Source organism: Calidris pugnax, unplaced genomic scaffold (assembly GCF_001431845.1).
Source record: "Calidris pugnax isolate Ruff unplaced genomic scaffold, ASM143184v1 scaffold89, whole genome shotgun sequence".
Classification (NCBI taxonomy): domain Eukaryota; kingdom Metazoa; phylum Chordata; class Aves; order Charadriiformes; family Scolopacidae; genus Calidris; species Calidris pugnax.
Window position 1 is genome coordinate 469,640 of NW_015090865.1, and position 21,765 is coordinate 491,404.

General features: G+C 37.4%; 1 protein-coding gene across 1 annotated transcript in view; it reads right to left on the reverse strand.

Moving 5' to 3' along the window:
• Positions 1 to 1,057: 1,057 nt before the first annotated feature.
• PDZD8 (PDZ domain containing 8) overlaps positions 1,058 to 21,765 on the reverse strand; it is a 90,832-nt gene continuing 70,124 nt past the window's right edge. Inside the window, exons 4-5 of the mRNA XM_014945311.1 lie at positions 5,079 to 5,241; positions 1,058 to 4,232 (exon numbers count right to left, since the gene is read on the reverse strand). Of these exons, the coding sequence (XP_014800797.1) occupies positions 2,035 to 4,232; positions 5,079 to 5,241 (2,361 nt within the window). The 3' untranslated portion in view covers positions 1,058 to 2,034. The remainder of the gene's footprint in view (positions 4,233 to 5,078; positions 5,242 to 21,765) is intronic.

A 21,765-nucleotide genomic window follows, 5' to 3' on the forward strand; every position in this document is an offset into this window, starting at 1 on the left:
TTTTTAAATCAGTATTTGCATTGTTTTCACAGCTCCTTCATGTGTACCAGGGTTTAAATGAAGTACTTGGATATATTTGAAAACCTCTATAGTAGGCCATAAGAGCAAACACTGATGGAGACTGAATGCAGATCACCACCAATGGTAAGCCACTGAGAAATGGAGTGGGGAACTCTTATTACGCATCTCAAGCAAGTACAGGTTAAATAACTTTTAGTCAATAAGGGAAGCTAAATTTTGTGCGATTATTTGCTGAAGCTTAATTTCAGAAGTGTGTCACATGCCTATTTTAGCATGGATAGTGTTTTCCATACATCGACTAAACAAGGATCAACTGCCCAGAACTCACAAAAAAAGTGCAAGTAGTTGCATGAGTGGAAGTAACAGTTTTGTTTCCCAGTTCACGTTATGCTTCTCCATCTGAGGAAAACACCACTGCTTCTTTTTACCCATCACAAAATAAACCGAGAAGCAAACTTAATGGAGAGGTACGTTACAGACTGCCTGAAAATTTAAAGGAGTTATTTTACCATCTTAGATTCAACTCCGTTTCCACAAAGGCATTTTTTTTTTCCTACTACCAGTGATAATGATACCAGTACCTAACACAGTACCTAACGTAAAGATGATATTTTATACAACATTTCTATACACAGAAGATGAAACAGAGACGTGTTTACAGGAAATAAGGACAAGGGCCTTAGCCAGGTGATGCTAAGATCCACAGTTTACACAAAGCACAAGACCAGATAGTTCTTTTCAAAAGCTGCTGGCTGAAATTCTTCCTTATCTCTACTGGACGCACATATTTTGACTCAAATAAAACATGTTATATACACTATACGACATTTTTCTGACAAAGATGATTCTTCCGCTCAGACTGTTCCTTGTCTGAGAAGCTGAATGAAACTTACCACTATATGATTACTCAAAAGTGTTGAGAGAAGATATTTAGCTATTTTGTAAAGTATTTTGTACCTTAAGCTTTCTGAAATGATAAGATAAAGTCTGCAGCAAAATACTTTTTAAATTACTTATACCATCATTACATGCTTTCTCCATTGAATGTCTGCAGCAAAATACTACTTTTTAAATTACTTATACCATCATTACATGCTTTCTCCATTGAATGCAATGAAACCTCCAACTCTCATGAAGAACAATTTTCCTTTATCAGGTTATCAGATAACACAACACCTCTTCAACAAACAATTTTTTCTGGAAGGCAACCAGCCTCTTAAGTTCAAAAATATTCCCAATTAAATTATTATGAAATACTGGTATGTACTTTGATATCTAGTATTATTCAATCAGGATACAATAGCCCAAATTTCTAAAGAGGAGGTTTTCTTAGCATAGCATCACTATATTTCATGTCAATTACAAACTATGACGAGTTCTAGTATTTAACAAAAATACAGAAAACAAATGATATGCAATGTGAACTTCAGTAAATATTAATAACAGACAAAATGAAAGACCTTTTGTTTGCTTTCATGGTATGTTTGGCAAAAAAGACAACTACCTAGAAGATGTACAATAACCGTGATCAACATTTTAAAGCCTGGTCCCTCAGTGACTTCTGCGTCAGTCATCAGCTCAGGCATGAAACAAGCTTATAATTTTTTCACCATACAATGGAAATTAAACATTTTGAAAATCCGGCCAGTTTCCTGTTGAAAATACCAGCTAAAAAAAAAAAAAGGGGAGAGGGGAAGGGGGCAAGTAATGCATTAAGGACACTACACACATTAATGTGAAATGGTAAGGGTATATAATTAGAAAAAATAAAAATAAGTTATTAAAAATAAATTTCCAATATAAACCCCCAAAATGTAGTTTTGACCAGCCAGTTTAACAAAATGATGTTGCTGTAGCTGGAGAAGAACTGTTATTAGCTGTACTCTTACACAGGCAAATAACTGTGGAGAAGCAGGACATGTATATTCAACCAGTGTTTTAATTTGTGTGTGTTTGTAATTAAGTGCAAAATATTCTTTTAGTCCATTCCTTCAAAGGCTAAATATGTAAATATCAGTCTACTGATTGAGGGGGATCAACCGGTTCTTCCAATACGATGTTAAATGTTGGCGCCTCCGTCAGACTGACGTCTTCGTTATCCATTTCTTCTGCTATGTTGGGTCCCTCTGAATCTTTACTGGCTCTCTTGGGCTGTCGCTCTCCTGACATGTTCTCCAAAGACTCTATATCCTCAATGCCCGCTCTGTAGTGGATCATCAGCAGCGTGAGGGCCTGCAGTCTTTCCCCTGACTTAGCCAGTGAAGCAGAAATCAAGGCTTTTTTCCTTGCGTCGGTCGTCTCTTTTTCTTCTTTAACAAGCGAGTTATTATTTTCCAGCTCCTGGTCTATTTCATTCTGCAGCTTATCCAACATAAATTCTAATTTCTGAAAACGTTCCTCCGTGGGTAAACTCCTGTAGAGATCACGTCCGATTTCTTTGACGGCAATGAAGACGCTGTCATCTAGACCACCCTCCTTTCGGACCAGCTTTATCCCGGAACCCACTGCACGTTTTGAGGGACTGCTGGGCCCACTGATTTCAGTGTCACTTTCGTTATCAGAAGTGTTTGGTGTGTGCTTTGGAGAAGGTTCTACCACCTCCGTGCCTTGCTCAGAAAGGCGAGCTTTGGGGACTTGACGAAGGTTTAACAAACGGGTGCTCGTATTGATGATATGCCTGGTCAAACCTGTAGTTCTGTTAACAGCTTTCGATTCTGAATCAACACGAGAGGACACAGCTTGAGGAGCTTCCTGTCCTTCTGCTCTATAACCTCCCACAGTTCGATCAAGTTGCTTTTCGGCTCCTACACAAAAGGGTGTCTCAGTCAGACATTTTTCTTGACATTTTTTATGGCAAACATAAGCACAGAGCATGCACTGGGAAGCTGCTTTAGTCCATACTTTCTTTTTGCAGTAATCACACCAAGTTGGGTTCTGAAACTGAGTATCTTGAAAGTTATGCTTGTTCTCTGTAGTAACTTGTCCCAAATAAGGATCCTCTCTCTGAAATGCACGAGCCTCTTCTTCCAAGGGACATTCCCTCTCTTTCTCCGGGAGAAAGCAGGAATCATCTACTTCACCTTCTTTTAAATATTTGAAGTGTAAAGTTATATCGCCATAACAAAATTTTTCATTGAATCCCTTATGGGTTGTCAAATTACGCAATGCTGTTCTAGTGACTGCCGCTTTAGGTGTAGGAGCATTCAGTTTAAATGTTCTAAAATACTCCATTGAGGATGTAACTAAACAATCTAAAGCAATTTCTTCAAGTTTTATGCTTGCATATCCTAAGCAGATAAAGCCACCTGCTTTGAAAGGGTCTCTGCACCACAGTGCAACATTAAGGTACTTATGGTATCCTTCTACTTCAAATAGACAGGAAGATGTTCTCGTCCTTGGCCATCGGCCTTGCCGGGTTTTATAAGGGATTTCTAGCGATTCCCATGTTTGCTGATCTTCTCCACTATCTTTGCAATTACGTGCATTTTCTGGAAGTCCATCTTTTAACGTATCTTGTTTTGGTGCTGTTACTACTTTTGATACCGTTGGTTCTTCTATTGGATCGCTATTCTTCTGTACATTCACCTTCTCTGTACATTTATCTGCATTATTTGTTGGTGGGGGTGGCCTCTCTGGTTTTTCAGAAGATACACTTCCAGTTTCTGATGGGTTTTGAGTTTCACTAGCAGGCAAAGTGGTCTTACTTTGTGGCCTAGGTGGCACAGGAGGCTTAGTACTGGATCCTTGTGATGGTTTACCTGATTGCTGGGACGCATCCGAACTCTCAATAGTTTTGGACGTTGTCGGTTTAGATCCATCTTTTTGTTGTGTTTTTGATGTTGTCTGGTAACTTCCTAAGTGTAATTTTCGATTCAGAATCGGAGATATAGTTCCAAGGGGTTTAGCAGCAAGTATTACTACTGAACGTTTGGGACTCAGGGTCGCTGGCAGGTCTTCTTTTTGGTCAGGGGATTCACAAGCCAAGTCCTCAAATTCTGAATCAAAATCTCTGTTATCAACATCAGCTGACAAACTAGCTTGGTCATCTTCTGGCTGTGTCAGGAAAGCAGAGTCTTCCAATTGTCCAAATCCATCCTGCAGCGCTGAACCGTGCTGATTATACCCAACAGGCCTTTCATAAAAGACTAAAACTCTGTCGCCGGCATGTCTGATAAGCTTCAGCACTTGGCCAGTTGATGTGATTTTAACACCTATTTAAAAAAAAAGACAAAAATGTTAAATTTGAAAATGGCCAAAAATAGTAAAAAAAAAAAATTTAGAACTTTAATAGTGGTAATAATAGTGTTGCTCATTAACAGGGGAAGTAAATTATAACAGAAGAGCTAAACTGAAATGTAACAGTTGGATCCTTTCTATTTTATTCATAGAAATATATTACTGCAGGAGCTAAAAATGACACTAACATACCTAGTCTAGTTTGCTCTTTGTTATTGCTGTAGTATATGCTAACATTTTTAACCTTTGCTATTAGCCTTATTGTAAACTTGGACTTTTCAGATGAAGGCATTTAATGAAAGATTAACTGAATGGTAATCATGCAGTCATAAATTCACAAGTGTTTGTTTTTGAGTGCCAGGCATAGCTGTAATTGTCTAGAGAGGCAGTCTAGTAAAACTGTATGCAGAAATGTCCTTCCAGTTTGCAAGATAACACTTGCTGACATATCAAGAAGAAATTTTTTCACTTGAGGATGGTGAGACACTGGAACAGGTTGCCCAGTGCCAGGCATAGCTGTAATTGTCTAGAGAGGCAGTCTAGTAAAACTGTATGCAGAAATGTCCTTCCAGTTTGCAAGATAACACTTATTTTAAAAGCTGACATATCAGGAAGAAATTCTTTACTGTGAGGGCGGTGAGACACTGGGACAGGTTGCCCAGAGAAGCTGTGGCTGCCCCATCCCTGGAGGGGTTCAAGGCCAGGCTGGATGGGGCTTGGAGCACCCTGGTCTGGTGGGAGGTGTCCCTGCCTATGGCAGGTTGAAACTCTATGATATTTAAGGAACCTTTCAACCAAAACTATTCTATGATATTACTCACTGCCAATTGCTAGGATTCTGTCTCCCCTCTGTAGATCAGCAGCAGCAGCAGGTGAGTTTGGAGTCACGGTTTCAATAACAACATGCCCCACATCTTCATCCTTGGACTGCACCAAGCGGAGGGCGAGCCCAACACTTTGCAGATTCCCTTTCACTAGTTCTGCCTAGAGAGAAAGAAATTAAGAGTACATCAATTAAACTGACTGTAACGATTCAGTTACTAATGAGCTTGTTTAAACTAAAATTATACAAGTGATATTCTGAAAAATATCAATTAAACTGATTGTAACGATTCACAGTTACTAATAGGCTTGTTTAGACTAAAATTATACAAGTGATATTCTGAAAAAGGTTACATTAGGACATCCAGTGACTTCACTAAGATTATCACACGATGGATTCACGATCTGCCAATCCAGCCTACACCTCGGGAGAAAGAACCAAAGTCACCAGATCTGAAGAAGCAAATATGTCAAAATGAAGGAATTGTGCAAGGTGCAAGGAATTGTCAGCAAAAGATACATACATGAATAAATGCATGTACATCTCTTCAACAGTTTGCATACAAACAGCATTGAGCTAACCCGGGCAAATACAAATCAGCAGGAATGGCAATACATGGCTCATCCTCACAAAAAGCCACAGCCTTAACAAAGCTACAACAAAACAACCTCAACCTCCTCTTTATTAGGAAGAAGTTTTATTGTAAGGAGCACTGCACCATCAATCTCAGTATCACGTTGAATATACCACGTTTATGTTACAAAATCTGTTGGCACAAGTAGCTCTTTAGTCATCTGCAGAAAAGGTGTTTGGAGTGAGAAAACTTATGTACTTACACATTCCTAAAGTATATTTAGAACAAATCTAAATTAAGAATAGCCTAAGAACTATCTTAAAAAACTTGGGACCCTGTTCTCATATTTATTTTGTAACATACGTACAAAGTAAAATTTAACTTAATCTCAAATATTTTCATCATAAACAAAAAAAAGGACTGAGGTACAATCTCTGTAGCAGAGTTTCACCCCACACTCAAACATAGATCTCTTTTACATTTGGAAGTCCCTGTTGAAGAAGATATCTAGGTAGCAACCAATTGTTCACATATCTTATTGTCCAAGATGTTTGGCAACTTTTTTCTTAAAGTCTGTCAATGAATTTAAAAATATGTCTTTTTTTCCTTAAGGGACATTCCTTCTCACTGTTTCAAATGACTCCCTACTGTCATTCCACCAAAGTATATTCTGTCTGTTTGAAAAGGGAACTCACAGTCTACGTTTCAGTTCCAAGGACAGAAATTTAATTTCCTTTTTTGATTCCTGAGAACAGAGGGACAGATACTGTTTGTAGAAAACCTCCATAGAAAATTTTTTTATTTGGTTTCAATTTACTTCTCCCCCATCCTGCATTTACTTTGGTGTTCAATTGTCTGTGTTTGAACTGTCTGGACTTGTTGGAGGATGTGTTCGTTTGCTTAGTTTTGTACGATGGCTTTCCACAGATGAAGTGGATTACCTGACTCCAGTACAATCACTCTCCCCTTTGCCGCACGGCTCTCACTCCTTTCCTATCATCTTCATAGCACCACATCTTGGCTTTTTGTTTATTGTTGTTCGATTATTTTAAATAAAAATGCTACGCTAATTAACAGTTTGCTTAAGAACAGGATTGAGTTTGAAGAAGCAGATTTGCATGAATTTTTTAAGCTTTGCCATTAACTTTCCACATTTCCCACAGTGACTTAAAGTTAATATTTTTCTCTCCAACTTTGTTAACATGTCTACTGTGAATCCCCAGTAATGTATACAAGAACAACAAGATCAAATATAAGCTTAATTCCAGTTCCAGGATTCAAGGTTCTTCTATAATGCAAACAAGTAAATACCTGCATACAGAAACACTGTGCTAAGGTTTGGGAGTTGGGTTTTTTTTGTTTTGTTTTAATTAAGGCCATTCCCATTTACAAAGAAACTCTGCTACATAATTCAATAAAAGTTTTTTGTTTTGTTTTAATTAAGGCCTTTCCCATTTACACCAAAGAAACTCTGCTACATAATTCAATAAAAACTCTGCAGTGTTAAGAAACTAAGAAAAAAATATTACAAATGCCTGTGCAAGAGAATTTTTTTTTTTTAGAAAAACTCTGAAGTGTTAAGAAACTAAGTATTACAAATGCCTGTGCAAGAGAAATATTTTTTTTTAATAAAATAATGACTCTCTTGCTTCAGTTCTTTATACATAATATGGCTTTAAGTTAGCAATTCACAAGTGTTGCATGTGCTGCATGGAAGCAACATGTACAATTACTACAATTCCAAACAACACTAGTTTAACACATTTTAACTGTCAAAAGCACAAAGGACTTGAATTTGCTGTGGCAACATACAAACCTGCAACAAAAACTCCTTCCAAAAATCACTCCCCTGTGCTATATTGCTCTGCCTATTGCTATCATAATGAAGAGCAGACAGTAAACTCACACAAGTAACAAGAATATTAAAAAGGACTGAAAAGGAAACTAGAACCATTTCTTTTCCTTAATCTTTGTTAGTCCACTGAAGTAAAGCCCTTTAGTGAGAAAGTTTCAGGAAAGAAATAGAATCTTAGAGTGGTGGAGAGAAGAAAAGACACCAAACAACCTCCACAAAACAGGACGATTTTTCCACTTAACACTAAGTTATTCCGGTCACTTAATCACACCCCTTTAGAGGTACACCTATTTTAATGAAACACAGTTTCTTCTCAGATCTTATGTAAGTTCTCCATCTTAATGCCCAGAACTGGAGCTAATAAGACATTTTAAACTCACAGCTCATACAAGACAGAGTCTTAGTTTTGCATCTGCAGAAGCGGCGTTGCTCTAAGTTGGCAATATGAGGTAACTCTTGTGCATTGGTCTTCAAATAAATCAAAAAAAGTATCCAACTACTGAAGGAAGTTGACCATCCTAACACTTTTACAGAGTTACCTCATGCAAATCTACTTTTCTTTACAGTTGGGTATTTTCTTATCTGTACAAAGAGTGGCACAACAAAGCAATAACATTTCTAAAGACCCGTTCTTCAGAAAGCAGTGAGCCTTATTTGAAAACGAGGGTCAGAAGGAAAAGAGGAGCTGGTACTGTAACATCCAGCATTTTGAAGAAAGGCAGCAATGACTTCTCACCACTGTTCGTACTCGCAATCACAGCAAAGTGCACGATGAGCAAGCTACAGGAAAAGGGCATAATTAGACAATAAAAAGGAAAAGAAAACACATTACCGAAAGCTCCTTCTTACAGAGTTTGTCAGTACAGACCTTCATCCTCTTGAGCTTCCTTTGAATCCAAGGACTTCTTTGAGCAAATCTCAAGAGTGGATGACTTAACAGAGAAAATATTCTCTACTGTAAAGGACCCGAAACCTCCGAGGTGATTCCCAGCGTTTCACCCTTCCCTCCTCCCCCAGGGCAAGACCACATAAAAGAAAGGAGGGACAGCTGGGACCAAAGACACTGAGGTATCTCTGAACATTTGGCTCCCATGCAGGGACACCCGCCACAGATTACCACGTGTGTGACTCACTGATGGCGAGGAGACTTCCAATATTCTAGCAGTATCTGATGGAAAGCTGTTTTTGGAAGGAGAGCGCCTTTGAACATAGCAAGCAAAGTTCATCTCAACTTTTTATTAACTTTGGCAGAGTCACAAGCTTTCTCACGGAGTAAACTGGTTTTATTTATCAACCCAAACCAGATGAATAGTTTCCTTGACTTTTTTTTCTGGCAACTCCAAGTTCCACCACATAATACCCCAATATCTCAGGCTAGCTGCAGAGCAGGTGAACACTGTTTCAAGCTCTCAAGCACCCCCCAAACACCATTCACAAAACCAAGCATCTTCCTACACCCAGCCCAGCTACTTTATGCCTTTCTGCCTCTCCCTCGAATTAAAACTCAGTAATAAGTATGGAGAGCCAAAGATCTACAAGAACATGAAACATTAGAAAGACAAAAATCAGCTAAATGACACAGGGATTAGAAGAAAATTGCTGATAATGAAAGGACATTTATTATCAAGGAAGATTGCTGCAAGGGAGAAAAATTAACAGCTGCGCCTAGAAGAAAGGGAAATTTTAACCAACTAGCTATAGCATATTAAAGCAAATTTATTTTAATTTGATCTAATTAATAGCTCTGTTCTACTAGTTCCTGCAAAGCTTAGTAGTTCTTAAATAAGGAGCAAGACAAAGCAGATAATATTGCACGCTTGTCAGTGAAAGGCACAGCAATTCAGAGTAATTTACAGCGAGTGAGTTAGAGCTAAACTATGTCATAGAACTTAGAAAATGTACTTTTTTTAAAAAAGCGTAAGCAACTTTAAGTTAGCAATTCACAAGTGTTGCATGTGCTGTATGGAAGCAGCACGAACAATTACTACAATTCCAAACAACACATTTTAACTGTCAAAAGCACAAAGGACATGGAAGCAACATGTACAATTACTACAATTCCAAACAACACTAGTTTAACACATTTTAACTGTCAAAAGCACAAAGGACATGAATTTGCTGTGGCAATATACAAACCTGCAACAAAAACTCCTTCCAAAAATCACTCCCCTGTGCTATATTGCTCTGCCTATTGCTATCATAATGAAGAGCAGACAGTAAACTCACACAAGTAACAAGAATATAAAAAAGTAAAAAGTACTGAAAAGGAAACTAGAACCGTTTCTTTTCCTTAATCTTTGTTAGTCCACTGTAAAAAGGACTGAAAAGGAAACTAGAACCATTTCTTTTCCTTAATCTTTGTTAGTCCACTGAAGTAAAGCCCTTTAGTGAGAAAGTTTCAGGAAAGAAATAGAATCTTAGAGTGGTGGAGAGAAGAAAAAACAACCAACAACCTCCATAAAACAGGATGATTTTTCCTCTTAACATTAAGTTATTCCGGTCACTTAATCACACCCCTTTAGAGGTACACCTATTTTAATGAAACACAGTTTCTTCTCAGATCTTATGTAAGTTCTCCATCTTAATGCCCAGAACTGGAGCTAATAAGACATTTTAAACTCACAGCTCATACAAGACAGAGTCTTAGTTTTGCATCTGCAGAAGCGGCGTTGCTCTAAGTTGGCAATATGAGGTAACTCTTGTGCATTGGTCTTCAAATAAATCAAAAAAAGTATCCAACTACTGAAGGAAGTTGACCATCCTAACACTTTTACAGAGTTACCTCATGCAAATCTACTTTTCTTTACAGTTGGGTATTTTCTTATCTGTACAAAGGGTGGCACAACAAAGCAATAACATTTCTAAAGACCCGTTCTTCAGAAAGCAGTGAGCCTTATTTGAAAACGAGGGTCAGAAGGAAAAGAGGAGCTGGTACTGTAACATCCAGCATTTTGAAGAAAGGCAGCAATGACTTCTCACCACTGTTCGTACTCGCAATCACAGCAAAGTGCACGATGAGCAAGCTACAGGAAAAGGGCATAATTAGACAATAAAAAGGAAAAGAAAACACATTACCGAAAGCTCCTTCTTACAGAGTTTGTCAGTACAGACCTTCATCCTCTTGAGCTTCCTTTGAATCCAAGGACTTCTTTGAGCAAATCTCAAGAGTGGATGACTTAACAGAGAAAATATTCTCTACTGTAAAGGACCCGAAACCTCCGAGGTGATTCCCAGCGTTTCACCCTTCCCTCCTCCCCCAGGGCAAGACCACATAAAAGAAAGGAGGGACAGCTGGGACCAAAGACACTGAGGTATCTCTGAACATTTGGCTCCCATGCAGGGACACCCGCCACAGATTACCACGTGTGTGACTCACTGATGGCGAGGAGACTTCCAATATTCTAGCAGTATCTGATGGAAAGCTGTTTTTGGAAGGAGAGCGCCTTTGAACATAGCAAGCAAAGTTCATCTCAACTTTTTATTAACTTTGGCAGAGTCACAAGCTTTCTCACGGAGTAAACTGGTTTTATTTATCAACCCAAACCAGATGAATAGTTTCCTTGACTTTTTTTTCTGGCAACTCCAAGTTCCACCACATAATACCCCAATATCTCAGGCTAGCTGCAGAGCAGGTGAACACTGTTTCAAGCTCTCAAGCACCCCCCAAACACCATTCACAAAACCAAGCATCTTCCTACACCCAGCCCAGCTACTTTATGCCTTTCTGCCTCTCCCTCGAATTAAAACTCAGTAATAAGTATGGAGAGCCAAAGATCTACAAGAACATGAAACATTAGAAAGACAAAAATCAGCTAAATGACACAGGGATTAGAAGAAAATTGCTGATAATGAAAGGACATTTATTATCAAGGAAGATTGCTGCAAGGGAGAAAAATTAACAGCTGCGCCTAGAAGAAAGGGAAATTTTAACCAACTAGCTATAGCATATTAAAGCAAATTTATTTTAATTTGATCTAATTAATAGCTCTGTTCTACTAGTTCCTGCAAAGCTTAGTAGTTCTTAAATAAGGAGCAAGACAAAGCAGATAATATTGCACGCTTGTCAGTGAAAGGCACAGCAATTCAGAGTAATTTACAGCGAGTGAGTTAGAGCTAAACTATGTCATAGAACTTAGAAAATGTACTTTTTTTAAAAAAGCGTAAGCAACCCTCAAACTATTTATGAAATACATGTTGAGATTAAGATGCAACAGAACAAGAACGACCATCTTGGGGAAAAAATGAAAAGTAATTTCCTTAGCAATTTATTATTCAAGGAAAAAAAACCCAAGAGGAAGACACAAGATGTTCATTCACTTCAAAATTAATAAAACATTTTGTTGTGCGGCCTGACTTTTACAGAAAAAATTCTATAAGCATTGATTTCACAACAGAGGCTTTAGTTCATTTATACGCATCAGTGTATGAGCCACCGCAGAACGTACCCTCACCGCTGCTTTCAGCTCAATATTGGAAATACACTCTGGAAATATAATGCAGCAGAAAATTATGTCGTGCCTCATAGCCTTTCCTTACCTCACTCTTGTCATTCTGAAAGCCTAGCAGATGTTGATGTCAGGGAAAATCAATTTTTCCAGCCTTTTTAACATATTGATACTGAACTCCACAGCTACACAGTGATTGTACGGAAGTTTATAGCTTGCTAATATTGTTTAAATGGTCAAATATTTAAACAAGTATCAATACAGGATGCAGTTTTTTAATCTTCAAATGCTTCATTACATTACCAGTCTGAAAGAATTTGTAGATGCAAAGGTATGATAAATAAATATGCCTCCTATATGAAACAGACAAATGTGATGCCATTTCATTTACCAGGTGCTTCCAAAACTGTACCTACAAAGTTATTTTTGAATACAGAGGCAAGAATATCAGTGATACAATAGTCTCATAACTACAGTGAATTTAATATTAGATATAGCACTTCCATTCAGAATTTTTAAGATATAATAAATAATGTCCATCAATAAATACGCAGATTACAACATCTGAAAAGGTATGCGCTTACTGGCAGTGCAAAAATCATTCAGCTAAGCTTTAAAAAAGATTAGATGCATACAAAAATAAAAAGTCACAAAATTAAGCCAAAGCGTGATAAGAGCATAAGACTTTTGCTTTTAAACCAAGTGACTAATTTTCAGCAAAAGTAAATTTTTTGAAAGCTTAGTTTTACCCTGTACTTAATATTCCATATTTGCTTAACTATTTCTAAGCATTAATTTACTAAAGCTTTATTAGAATTCAGTAAGCTTGTTGCATTCTTTTGAATAAATGCTAAGACGAGCTGCTTCAACCAAGCACATACAAGAAATCTTATTTCACTGACTTTACATCAACTAAAAAATAATATTTTTTAAAAATAGTTCTTATTTCCTATCAGTGGTATGTAACACGCTGTATGTATCACAAATTGACACCATGCCACTGCTGTACTGTAGAAAAGCTTTTTTTCCAACTCGCCAGAGTTACTCCAGTGGATCTTAGGTATTCTTGTAAGGTAGGGTCTAATGTGTTTTGGGGAAAAAGAGATGAAGCCTCTGAACATGCCTGTAAAGCATTACATTCTCCCAGACAACCCTGCATGCTGAGAGGAAAGGAAGGAATATTTCATGTCAAAAAAAACCCCCCAAACATTAAAGTACAAAACTAGGAAGCAGTTCCTTCTATTCCGAAGACTCAGATATTTGTATTATTAAAAAAAGGGGTTTGGCACATATCTTTAAAATACGGACTTTAAGATTATTACTTTTTTCAACCCTATTATTGAACGCAGTCATTCTATATGATCTGCACAGTGAAGTGATTGCTTGATTATTTATATGGGCTGGAGGAAACAGTGAAAGGAAACAGGTATCACCAATCTGACAATATACTCCTTAGTAACACTAGACTCAAAGGGGGGGAAAAAAAAGGAATTAAGGAAATTTTTTTTTAATCTTCCGAGAGTATTTCCATCCAAGCTTTAGAGAAGTAGATGTTTTTCTTCTTTGTGGCACAGCCTCAAAGCCCAAAACTACAGAGCCAGAGTAGCACAAGCCTTTTTCCAACCTACTCCCCAGCCCTCCTGTCCATGTGGCAAGATAATTCCCATCTTGCATGGAAAGTGTCCAAAGTAGACCTTGACCAAAGAATCTGTGAGGACAAACTCTTTCATTTCCCAGGCACAAGTAGCTCAGCAAGTTTAGTGTGAGCCCCATGGACTTCTCAAAGGGAGCTCTGACCACTGATTAAAGCCGAGGAATTACATAGCCATGTCAAAAGGTACAGTTTAGGGTCAAACACTAGGAAATAAAGCATTCAGAGGGAAGTTAAGAAAGAAACACTGGAGTCCTAGTAGTACTGGACCTTTTAAAGACCTTTTAAAATTGTGGAAAGTCTACTCCAGAAAAAAGATTATCATTTTTTTAAGTTGTGGTTACTATTCTCCCACTCAGCAGATGATGCACATGACCTGCACATCACCTTCCCATTTCTTCTCCCCTTCGCTAAGAGCAATAAAACCCCAAACCAATCAAAAACCCTCCAAACACAGACATGAAACACCTTTGCCTTCATAAGACTTGTGACATTTACTGGCATCTGGAAATGACCAGTAAGTAATCAGTTTTTGTGCTCTCCTGTGACTGAAACACAGAAATATATACCCTGATTTTAAAGACATCAGCCTGAATTCTGGAGTCAAAGCATCTGCACAGGATGAATTCACCCTCTCTGGGTTTGCTGTTGAGACAGCACTAAATCTTAGTATGGATAAGCTGGTACTGCCAAGTCATGTCAGGTGTATCAATATTCTAGTGCTGTGCTGCAGTGAGGACCTACCCGCAGTTGCCTTGAGAGTGTTGATTTTTACCGTTGTCTGCTGGTTTTAATCTCTTCTTGTCCGTTTCAAGTCTCTAAGCATCACATAGAATTTTATCCAAGCTATACCAGAAAATGTTTTTAAGGGACAGTATTTCCCATGAATGGATGTCACATTTCAGCCACCCCAATTAATAAAAAAAAAAATAAAAAAGTGGCAGACTTTCTATTTAAACAATCAAACACCATTAAAAAATGAAAAAATCTGTACAGCAAATGTGTGCCACAGAAAGAGAAGTCAGGCTTATAAGCAATGGACTCGCTATCTCCGCTTCCTTAGCAAGGTCTGGAATAGTCACCAGCTTTGCTTTTTGTGGCACATTAGGAACAACAGATTTTTAATGACAATAAACAGTGAAAAAACCAGAAGTGGGATGTTATACTCTTTGCTGCTAGTTTTCCTGCTGTGTGAATTGTGATCTGTGCGTGAGGAGACACAGCTATCACAGACCAAGGCTGCAGTTTTCATGATTTGGGTTTTATTGGGTTTGGGGTAGGTTTTGGGGGTTTTTTTGTTCATTTTGTTTTGGAAGAACTTTACCTATGGATAAATTTATTGAGTTTTTTTACTAGTTATCTTATAAAGCAAGCTGGTAGGTCTCTGATTTCTGTTCTACATGATATCTTATTAAAAAAATATGGTACAAAATACGATAATAATTTCATTCAAAAATAAGTTACATATTGGACCAAGATCATATTTAAAGTAATAATTCATTAAGGCCACAATATTACAAGTGTTACACACGTGTCTAACTTGCCATTGTCTGAAATGAATGTGACAATTCATGGCAGTAGAGTTAAACGTCCGCATGTCTGTCCGATGAGCACTCAAAACATTTGACACCAGAAAAATCCAGAACAGGCTACTAACTGAACAAAATAAGGAGCTCCATCTTATTTTCCTCAGTATTTCTGCACATCACAGGTAGTCTTTTACCAGGCTACTGTGAGAACTGTACCCTCCAATTGTACAGTGACACAGGTTATGTGACATGCAAAAAGTAAACTGTTTAGTAATTACCATGAATTGCTGCGACTTTCTTACTAAACAGCAATTACCTGAGCTGAGTGGGGGAGTTAAAGACAAAACAAGGCAGCAGAAAACCTGCATTTAACTTCAAAGTGTCAGAAGCAGGTAAAATGCAGACCTTCAGTTTTACATGGAGCTGCTCTTTGGAAAGCAATTTAGTGGAAACACCAATGTGGCTCTTCTGTAAGTGCTCTTACTCACTGACATCCTTTTAGTCTTTATTAAAGCCAACTGTGATGATTTCCTTTGGCCCTGAAAAAATGGAAAAGATTGATTTTTTTTTTCCAGAATGTTACATCACCATTTATGTCTTTGATAGAAAAAAGGCTTCCTCCGATATTGCTTAAGCATGACTCAGTCATAAATATTTCATAAAAAACTCGAGTAGTCTAATAGTGAGTACCAAAATAAGGTTACTGAAACTCGATATTAAAAAGAACAGAGAAAGTTCATTAATAATATCATGTGTGACACCAAACCAATAAAAAGTTTACCTAGTTAATGGCTTTCTTTGTATAGATGTTATGAATCGCTGCAATGCAAATTGCAGATAAAGGAGATGAATGAGTACATAAGTACAGGAGTTTATGCACTGTGAATACGTGCACATGACAGAGGTCAACCCAGGGATTTATTAATCTCTGAGACAGAAGCAAAAAAAGGCAAATACATTAAAAGCAAACCCTCTAAAACAGCTAATAATTACTTCTATTTCTCTCGGAAGTACCTAATTAATAGTGATAAAACAGTTACTATTAGTCTTTGTGTAATAAATTCAAAATATTAAGACTATCAGGTGAAAGTTCTTTATAACAGAAATAGTATGAATTATGGTTATGAGTTTTCTTCTCCACACAGAGAAGCTGCTTGGCAATTCTGACTATGGCACCCAGCAGCATTAACCACCTGATTGCTGACACGGGATACTGCCATCAAAACTAGAAATATGAAAAGTTATTATCCACTGCAATTACAGTAACACGCATCACAGATGCCAGTTTCCATGGAAATAAAATATACAACACTACTTTCTAATGCATATAAAATCATAACTCTTAGATCTCACTGATGGGTTTAAAAGTCACATTTTCAAGGGCTTAAAGTTACATTTCTGAAGGGAAAAATGATAATGGAAAGAATAAGTGCATTATTTATAGGTTGATTTTATTCTGGAGCATAAGGGTTTCCTCTAAAGCAACAGCAATGGTAATTGCAGAGTTACATCTGGAGCAGAGTGCACCTTCTGAAATGAGCAGGGGCTTCAGAAATGCTTTCCTGGGAATGTTCTGTGAAATTACAGGGTTTGAGAGGGGAGTTCTCAACTAACTTATGAAGCAGCTCTTCCTCACTGCCCTGAGGAAGAGCTGGGTCTGGCAGAGACAGGGCAGGCACGTACTGGCCATCCCAGGAGAGGCTGAGTGCTGGTTTCCAGCTCTCCCCCAGCCCTCCAGCCTGGCTGAGCCCCTCCACTACCCTCAACTCTAACAGCACTGCCAGATCAAGCTTTGTACCAAAGTTGATAAAATCAAGCAGTGCCATTTGACTTATTAAAGATGCAACATATTTAAACAGTTACTTACACAAGAGTGTGCAAAAAATATGCAAAATACTATACTCTTACAAACAAACCATTAGAATTTCAGGTAATAAAAGTTACACTCATCAATAACATCGTCTAAGTACCTAAGACCAATGAAATCATACAATTTGAAATATCATAGGACTTAAGTGAACACGGTTTATTATTTCTACACTGCATAAACATACTATTTTTTTTTTACAACTGTTAACATTTCTCATCAATATTAATGGCTGGAGGGCCATTAAAGAAAAGCACAAGCCTGAATAATATCCTGCACGACCCGATCGTTTTTCAGACTCCTACATTCTCACAGAACTGGCTAAACCAAAGGAACTAAAGCAGTTGTCGTAAAATAATTCATCATTATAACAGCTCTTCAGAGATTAAATCGAAGATCCATCTGTACCAAAATTAAGTTCCTGTTGCATGCAAACCCCCAACCTCACCCTTTGCCTGGTAAAATCAGAAGATCCATTTTCTTCTGAAATTCTACACTGCCAAGACCAGAGAAGACGGGTATTTGTATCTAGTTTATTCTGAATAATTATCGTCAGAAGGCCAAGGTTTTTTGTATAATCATCTTTCTCTACACAGAGATGCAGCCAAACCAAAGGTTGTTTTCAATTAAGTTCTGGACAAAACACTGCAGTATAAACACACAACTCCATAACCAGTAAAGATTTCCAGGACCATACATCTATTTCTGGTTATTTTGTTGAACACATCACATCAAATCAATTTGTTTATGGTTATAGGGCACAAGTCCCTGCCAGGCAGTGAAACAGCAGCTCAATGTCACATCTAATTAGCAGCACCAAGACAACAGCACACCTAGAAGCCAGATTTTCATACTGTTACTGGTCATCACTTATAAAAATTGCCACAACTATTAAACTGACAAAGATCTTTACACCAACCAAGTCAAATACTGGCAATTCACTTTGCAAAAGAAATCAATACCTAGACATATTTGCTTTGCACTTGAAAAATATTATAGACTCCCCTTGTCCCCTCCAAATACATAAAGATGCTGATATATCCGAAGAATGATTTAGAAACTGAACATTAAGTGTAAATTGGAATCAACACACTATCCAACTTTGCAGCCTGACTTGTACAAACATTTCAAAATCTTTCGCAGAATCACAGATTGGTTTGGAAGGGACCTTCGTGCTGTAGCTTTCTCTTCATATCATCAATGTGATCATATAATTGGCTAACAAAAACATAGGAATTTTTATCCCCTATAATTGGGTATCTGAGTGACAATACAACAGAGTTTGTATAACTATGTAGATAAAGAGCTGAATATCCTCCATTTCTAGGCTATGAAAAAGCTTTATTACAATGGATGTCCAAATAACAAACAAAACAAACCACTTAGCTATGCCACAAAGAATTCTGTTAAACATTTGAGAGGGGGATCGTGCGTTATCACGAGGCTTAGTCATGATCCTGGCAGAAATCTCTCCCATAACTTATCTCCCCCCACTATTTCTGGAGGCAGCAGAACATGAGTTCTCCAGAAACCAATTTGGGGTCAAACCACTAACACTGAAGCATCCAAAAGTGCTAAAAAAAACCCCCAAAACCCAACAACACTCTTCCAGAAACAGCTTATTAAGATTAAAAAAAAAAAACAAAGAGGGGCAGCAGGACAATACCCATAATGGAAGTAACAGCTCATTCATTTTTACTGGTTTGTTGGGGTTTTTTTAAGTATCTTCTGGCTCAGGGACATAATACATACCAATTCCTCGTCTCCCTGTCATAAGGTAAATGAAAGAATGAATAGGAAATTATGTCAAGCTTAAAAACTTCTTTTCCTTCAGCACTCACTGTAACTTCCTATAGTCTGGTTTTATGCTCTATTATTTTTAAATGAGCAACAGATCTTACTGATAGCTGGTGAAACAGACAAGAAAAATACCCAGCGGATTTCATAATGCAACATATTTCCATTTCCCTTTCCCCCTTCTCTCCCCTGTCACCAGAATCAGGGCTTGCTTGGGACTGCAACCAATAACCTTCCCCAAAGAATTTACAACTCATTTAAAAATTAACGAAGAATTAGTCAATACCATAGAAAGCCTGCAAAATAAATACATGTTAAAAAATAATTCATACTGAACAAGGGAGGGCAAGGAGAACATTGTCAAATGCCCTTGCACAGCAGAAGCTGTTCTTAAGTAGATCTTACTTGTTTATGTAAAAGTCGTAAGTATTTGTAAGGTGGTAAACATCTTTCTACATATTACAGGGATGGAATCTGCATCAGTTCTGAAACTTGAGTTGTTTCTTTGATTTCTTAAGAATAATTCAGTTAATTTGAATAAGCTTTATCAAAAAAATTGAAAATTGCATCCAAGAAGTTGATGAAAACATTCTGTGAGATTTCACTTGAATACTTGATCTCAGGCCATACTTTCTTGGCCATCACTGTAAGGCTCTTGCTGGAGCAGCCCAGAAAAAGTCACTGTTCATAGATGGCACATTCAATACTCAGTGTTCAAAGTCTGAGCTTTCTTTTTTAAAATTGATGCTTTTTAAAATATTTGATTTGAAAACCTACATGTTTAAGAGATTAGAGCTCTGTAGAAAAATCAAATGTGCAATGTGATGAATGATGAAATACCTTACAGTAAAAAAGTAAAAAAGATGAAATATCTTATAGCAAAGCTTCAGGACACAAAATTACAAATTTAATCATTAGCTTGCTCCCCATTTGTTATACAGCCACTTAACTCCCACCCTAATTCATCAGGACAAGAGATGTGTTAACTAAAAAAAATCGTTCTATTTTATAACCTCTGCAACACACTAAAAAGCCTAAGAAAATTCCAAGATTAAGGGGGGAAAAAAAGGGCAAGAACACTGCATACACTGCATATGTAGATGATGGGGAGGGAAAGGAAGATGGAGATAGAAAAAAACCAGATCAGAATTGAAGAACTGCAGTCTGCAACTCTGTGTGTGCAGCACCATGCCAAAACACTCCAAATTTTCCCATTCCCATGACCTCTGAGTATTAAAACTTTAATAATTTACAATAAACTACCAAGAAATCCATAGCTTAAACTCAGATTTTCAACTACTTATTTGTGTACAATGTTATGTTTGGGCATTGATCACCACACACATATTACAATATATTCTACCAGAGAAAATATGTTTGGGCATTGATCACCATGCACATATTACAATATATTCTACCAGAGAAAAGTATGAAGAATTGTCTTTTTTGTGAGACAAAAGAGACCATTTGGGGAGCTAAAAAAGCAAACCGATCAGCATGGTGCTTTATTTTTACTTAGGAGTCTGTTAGTCTGTAATGCCAGAAGAAAATCAAAATGAATAAACATGTGTGTTCATCATGCACAGCTTGCCCTTCTTGATGAACTCTCAAGGTTCACAAAAATAGCCTTTGACTTACGCACTTTAATACCATTTGAAGAGAAGCACTGCAAGATAATTAAAACCAAGGTAATTCTAGCCTGCTAAGTGTTGTGGTTTGGGCTGGGCTGGCCACTAAAGCAAACAACAAATACAACCAAAAATGGACTGTAATTTAGACCTTTTCAGCAGAAGCATCATTGATTTTTGGGGTTTTTTTGCCATTTTCATAGAAGCACACATATCCAAATTGAACTGCAGACAGTATTTTGCATACAAAGCAGGCTAAGCTTAAAAACATGCAAGGATCCTGACTTTTGTACGATGATGAAATCAAGTAACATATTGCTTATAATTATTGAAAGAGCTATGGTTTTATTAAGTAACTGTGCTTGCTTCCATGAAGAATATAGGGTTTTTTGTCAGAGCCCTTCTCCGTGGCAGCTGACAGTGCTGTGCTTCACAGGGATAAACACAGCATTGATGTGTCTTAGGTAATGGTTGGGTAAGCATTGCTCTCCTACATTTTGGATTTATGCTGTTGTCTCAACAGAAATTCCACCTTTAAGAAGAAAAAAGAATCAATTTACTCTATTAACAATATGATTTATACTCCCGTACTTTGCATTTAGCAATACACGGTGCTTGAAGCTTACCTAGGAATCTGCAGGACTGCCAGACACCAAGCAGCACATAGCAAGGAAAAAACCAAAGACTCTAGCTTGAAGAACTCCTTTCAGAAGTTAGTAGAGTTATTCCCCATTAAAACTTAAAAAATTAGAAAAAATGCTAAGTTTCAAAGCCAAAGATTTATTTTCTGGTTTGATATAGCCAGAAGAAGGAATTAGCTTGCACCTCTCCTGTTCTACACGTGCTTTGCTGAAAAGGAGGTCGAGGACCCAATCAGTCAAGACCTACAGAGCACCTTTCCCAAACTATTCCTCCCGCAGCCACAGCAACATTCCTTGTTTCTCTTCTACTGTAACCTTAAAATATTTATTCCAGCATTTGAAGAGTTATACAGTGGGTTGGGGTTTTGGCAATACCAAAAAATATCTGTTTGCTCCACTAAATTATTTTTTGGAAAAAAAAGTGTATTCTGTCCAGGATACATTTCCAATGCCTTTACAAGTTTTTACTTCCAGCTGTCAAAACAAATCCAGAAATGAAATTAATCCCTGTACAAGTAAATTGTATGTTCTTAGCTAGAATCAGATTCTTTACTTTCTGGTAGATCTTGCTTACTTTCATTCCAATTATTAGATATGAGAGAATATGGCTTTAATGACCTTTCATAAAATTATTTCCTCCTAGCAGCTATTTTTAAAGCTCAGGAATTAATTACAATTCTTGGTTGCCTTATGTAACC